General features: G+C 39.8%; 1 protein-coding gene across 1 annotated transcript; it reads left to right on the plus strand.

The window, feature by feature from the left end:
• The first annotated feature begins 4,739 nt into the window (after positions 1-4,739).
• LOC127202339 (60S ribosomal protein L27a-like) lies at positions 4,740-5,146 on the plus strand. The gene is made up of 2 exons (XM_051161024.1): positions 4,740-4,878; positions 4,962-5,146. The coding sequence occupies exons 1-2, from the start codon at positions 4,740-4,742 to the stop codon at positions 5,144-5,146; spliced, it is 324 nt and encodes a 107-aa protein (XP_051016981.1).
• Positions 5,147-5,660: the final 514 nt, after the last annotated feature.

Below are 5,660 nucleotides of genomic sequence, written 5' to 3' on the forward strand. Positions count from 1 at the left end.
GCACAACCTGAACTTTGACATTGATCCACAGTCTGGCCCTCAGCTAAGCTGCTCGATGCTTCTATCAGGTTCCAGGTACTTCCTGGGCTAATTGCTGTGATAGGTGATTGTTGATGCAGCGTTCTCTGTGAGGTCCTTTGGTTCAGGAGACTCACTTGCATATTGAACATTGAAGCTAGACCATATTTATTAGTACAAGTGACTAACTTGTCAGAAATTCACACTGAAACCCTGACAACCTCTCCCTTCCCTTACCCCCGTTCCTCCACCTACGCTGCTGCCTTCTTCTGCCTGCCTGGCTGCCTGGAGCATTGTTCAGATTGTCAGCTGTTGGCATCTGGTAAATCCAATTCCTACTGGCCCAGAGAATGTGCTAATTATGTCCTGCAGCTAATTAGAAAGCAGCCTCTTTGCTAGAGAACAGTTTATTTAGTTCATCAATGAATAAGGCTTGGTTTGAATCTTGATTTAGAAATCAAAAGGAAATGGAAATGGGATGAGGTGGACCAAAAACTAGCCTCTAAAGAAAGGAAGAATGTTAATTAAAATTTTAAAATATATGATATATTTTACTAAGAGCCAGAAGGAGGGGAATTTGCACTAAAACTAGAGAGATTAGAGTACATTTACATTTCAAGAATGGACAAATTGTGATAATACATTATTCTCAAGTCTCAGATAGCTGGAGTAACTGTGACTAGATCTAGTTTGCAGACTGATAGAATTACCAAGAATGAGACACTTATACCATATTGGCAAACATTTTGTAAATAGCAGCTATGAGTCAGTATTTATGACTAGGTTAAGTACTTCAGAAAAAAAAAATCAAACTTGGGGACCAGTAAAAAGGCTCATGGGTGAAGGCACTTGGCATTTAGCCTGAAGACTTGTCTATAATACCTGGAGACCACATGGTAGAAGGAGAGAATCAAGCCTTGAAAAGTGTCCTCTGCTGTCCTCTGCCTCCTCATACTGTGTCGTGAATGCACATGTGAGCATACACACAAACACAGAGTGGGGGAGATAAATTAATTAATAATAAGTGAATGTAAAACAAGAATTAAAGGAAGAAAAGTAAAATGTCGATAATCTTTGCTTAGCTGACTGTTGATATTAATTTGTTTCTTTATTTATCATTGCAGAGGAGAAGCGTGTGTGCCAAGGCACATGTGTAAGGTCAGAAGACAACCTGTGAGGTCAGCTCTCTCCTTCTGCCTTCCTGTGGGCTCCAGGGACCAAACTTGGGTTGCCGTGCTTTCTCAGCAAGCACTCTTACTGCCTGAACCGTTTCCTCAGCCTGGTATTAATGTGCTAAGTCATACTTACAGTCCTTCATACTAGCTGAATGTCACCACACATTTGGTTCTGAAGTACGCCAGCTCTCCTACCCACCCTCAAGGTCAAGTCCCATGGCACCGACACATAGCACAGAAAAGCATTTTTATGCTTAAGTTTTAATTGCTATCAATTTACCACAACTGATTGAACTGTGAGCCTCATAGCCTCTAGGCCCATCCTTTTGTGTTATAGAATCCTCCAGAAACACTTTCCCTGACTATTCAACATCCACGGTGATTTATCAAGAATCTCTGGGCTTCGCACCCAGAAACCAACATTGTTTTTTTTAACCTGTCTTATATAGTTACAAATGTAGAATTGAGAATAACCACAGTGCAAAATGGTTGGCCCCAAAAGATTGGAAGGCTTTAAGAAAGCATTCTTAATTTGCTTAAGCAACAGATTCAAAACAAGAAGTCATCCTACTGGGATCTAGGTGAGAGAAGCAAGGGGAAATGGGGAAATAGAAGGATCCAGAGGGTCCTAGAAACCTACAAGTAGAATATTATGATGGGCAGATCTGGGCCAAGGGGTCCTGCTTAAACTATGGCACCAGCCAAGGTCAATACGCGCAATAAACTTCGAATCCCTACCCAGATCTAGCCAATGGACAGGACATTCTCCACAGTTGGGGGGAGAGTGGGGACTAACTTTCATATGAACTCTGGTGCCCCATATTTGACCACGTCCCCTGGAGGGGGAGGCCTGGCGGTATTCAGAGGAAGGATATCAGGCTACTAAAAAGAGACTTTATACCCTATGAGCATATACAGGGGGAGGAAATCCCCCTCAGTCACAGTCATAGGGGAGGGGAGTAAGGGGAAAATGGGAGGGAGGGAGGAATGGGAGGATACAAGGGATGGAATAACAATTGAGATGTAATATGAATAAATCAATAAAATATATTAAAAAACAGGAAGTCAATGAAAGTGGGAAAATTAGATAGATAGATAGATAGATAGATAGATAGATAGATAGATAGATATACATATATATGTATACACACACACATATATATATATATATATATATATATATATATATATATATATATATATGTATGTATGTATTGGTGTGGGTGAGCTCACAGACAGTGCCTGTGTCTCTGAGGACAGAGTTATGCAAGCACCATTGACACATTGGGATGTCTGGTCATGGGTTTTCTCCTCTCCAAGTGCACACCCTCATAAGCACACACATTGGCATGGAAAGGCTACGTTTCACCAAGAATCCAAATCCTGCTAGACAGCTCCATGGACCCTGACAAATCCTGAAAGAAGAAACAGCAGCTGAGATGAAAGAGCTCAAAATCAAGACGTGGAACCCAAACACTGCAGGTTTGGGCCAGCCACAGAATTTACAGAGAAGTCTGAAATGCAGAGACCCTTGCTTGTCTTATGTTACGATCATAAACAGGAGCTTCGAAGGACAAAAATGCATTTCTGAATCTGATATGTTAACCTGCTGTCTGTCATCCTTTACAGCTAAAATGAGGAGACCCCTGGATTGACTAACCTGGCCAAACTTCCTGTACCGCTGGCAAAAAGAAAAGAAAAAACTCTTTTACAAATTTTGACTATTCAATTTTCTTTTAAAAACATTGGATGGATACAACTAACACAGACTCCCAAATTTTAAAGTCTTTTAAATTTCAGCCTCAAATTGTTAAAGGATGCAATAGTTATCCATTTCAGGACCTTTTGCAGTTGGAATTTATGTCATTCTGTTTCTCGGATATTCTCACTCAATGCTCCATGATTTTCTTTGAACTGATCTCACACAAGCTCTTTGAAATCACGCTCTTTCAATTTCCTCAATCCTGCTTTCCACATCACAAACCTAAAAGTGTAACGTAGGTGTTAAAATCAGCTCTGGGACTATTCTAACGGTATTCACTCAGCCTAATAAATTCTAGATTATTCTATGCTTTTTTAAAGCAGAGAATTATCAACTCATCAGGTAGTCCGAATCAAAGAGTTCCTTAGATGTTAAAGCGTTTGAATTCACTGGTGTGTATAAGTAGACCAAACTATAGCATTCCTTTCTGAAAGTTAAGAATATCACAAGATTCCTATTCATGCTGTTTTTAGAGCCTTTCACTCAATCCGTTATCCCTGATGTCATTATTAATAGACAAGCAGCAAAGTTCACATCACAGGCACAATGAACAGTGAAGCATGTGTCTCCAAGATTGGCAGGGACAATGAACCGATAAAGAGACAAAAAAAAAAAAAATCTACTAAGGGAAGACCTGTATATCTTTAGCATTTTTCAGCTCAGAAGTGTATTATAACGGATCATTGGAAATAGTCCTTCGTGAAGCAGCAGAGCATTGCAGAGATGCTGAAAGTCTGGCCCTGCGGAACAGTGTTTCTTACGCCCGTTTCTGTTGCGCTCATAGGTTGTGTGTTAGATTGGATATGAAATTATCTCTGACTCTACACCACATGAAAACTTCATTTAAGTCACAGCAGAAATCATGGTCCTCCAGTAACTAGATATAATTTTTATTGCAGCCATTAATTCTAACTAGTCCTCTTAGCTGAGCTGCCATCATGGGACATGTAGACAGACTTGATGGAGGTTTGTGTGAAATCAGGTCACCCACATTGCCACTGATGTACACTACAAACTCATCATTAGTATTGCAATTTACTCTTCACTTGATGGGCACCAATTTCTGCTTCTTAAATAGATGTACATCTTTGTTTACGTATCGCGTGTAGCTCTTCCCACAGTTTCATATGTAGCAACTGAAGAGGAAGAATCTGCAAAGCTTGACTGATCCCAATGTCATCCCTAAGGAGGAAAAAAATTATATAATGTGTAAAATTTTTATACAGGCATCTATTAAATATTTAAAGAAATGCAGGAGAAATTAAAGCCATTCTTGCCAGTAAATCCAAGCTGCTTCAAAGGAGCATTTTATGATTTTTATTAAATTTTATCAAGAGCTTCCTATATTATATATTTTTATTCAGCTGCCTCTTTCATTATCACGATTTTTTGTCCTTCATTAACACCTTTAGTGTTCCATAATTATCTAAACAATCAAATGATAGCAAACTCCGTGGCACCTGAGCTGTCTACTTCTTAAACAATGTTTATAAATAGACCCTTCTGGAGCTGTAGTCATCAGAAGCTAAACTCAAATATTAACAATACTGAGAAGGAAAACAATATTCAGAAAATGCTAAGGCTGAGCTTTGATCCTTCTATTGTATATGAGTCTTTACATTGAGAAACACAAATGACAATGCAGCCAAGAATATAATTAGGTTATTCTGTGATCAGCAGCCTGTGCCTCAAGCAATGCCTTCATGCCTTCTTAGTAGTAGAACAAGCCTTGAAGCATTGAGCAAAAATTAAAACATAGGGCCCCTTTCCTGTCTGCCACAACCATGCCATCCAGACTGAGGAAGGCCCGGAAACTCCGAGGCCACCAGCACATCAGTAAGCACCCAGGCAGCCTTGGGAGTGATGAAGGCACGCATCACCACAGGATCACTTCTGCAAGTATCATCCAAGCTACTTTGGAAAGTTGGTATGAGGCGTTACCGCTTAAAGAGGAGCCAGAGTTTTTGCCCAACTGTCAACCTGAATAAACTGTGGACACTGGTCAGTGAGCAGACGTGGGACAACTGCTGCAAAAACCAAGACTGGAGCTGCTCCGGTCATTGACACTGTGCGATGGGGCTACTACAAAGTTCTGGGGAAGGCCAGGCTCCCTAAGCAGTCAGTCATCATGAAGGCCAAATTCTTCAATAGAACTGCTGAAGAGAAGATCGAGGGTGCTGGAGGTGCCTGAAGCCACCCCGAGAGGCTAATTAAATACCTATTGCTTGTGAAAAAAAAATTAAAACATAGGAAAATAAAATCATAAGTAGACACTGACTTACAAAAAGAGATCTAACCGGAAGAAGTGCAGTTTCAACACCTAAGATTTCACTGAAGTTCATATTTGCATAATAATAAGAATCCTACTGAAATAATGTTTATACCATTTGTGTTGAGAATAATTGTAGGAATTTTAAACTGCTGTAGCCAAGGCTACTAGCAGTGCTATTTTAACTAATAGTAGCTAGGCTTTGCCAATTTCAAACTGGAAATATTAAAAATCAGGTATAATAATGTTAAGAACAGATGTTATGTAACATCCTGTAATTGAACAGAGTACTCTTCATTGCCTGATGTATGGAAAAAGAACTATTCTCCACAACCCACCAAACAGATAAGATACCCGTGGGTCATTTAAAAAAATAGCAAAGGAATTAAATGTGTCTGTGCTAATGTTGCTTTTAGCTGTGAGTTAAGTGATGGTC

This window comes from Acomys russatus, chromosome 18 (genome assembly GCF_903995435.1).
Source record: "Acomys russatus chromosome 18, mAcoRus1.1, whole genome shotgun sequence".
Taxonomy (NCBI): domain Eukaryota; kingdom Metazoa; phylum Chordata; class Mammalia; order Rodentia; family Muridae; genus Acomys; species Acomys russatus.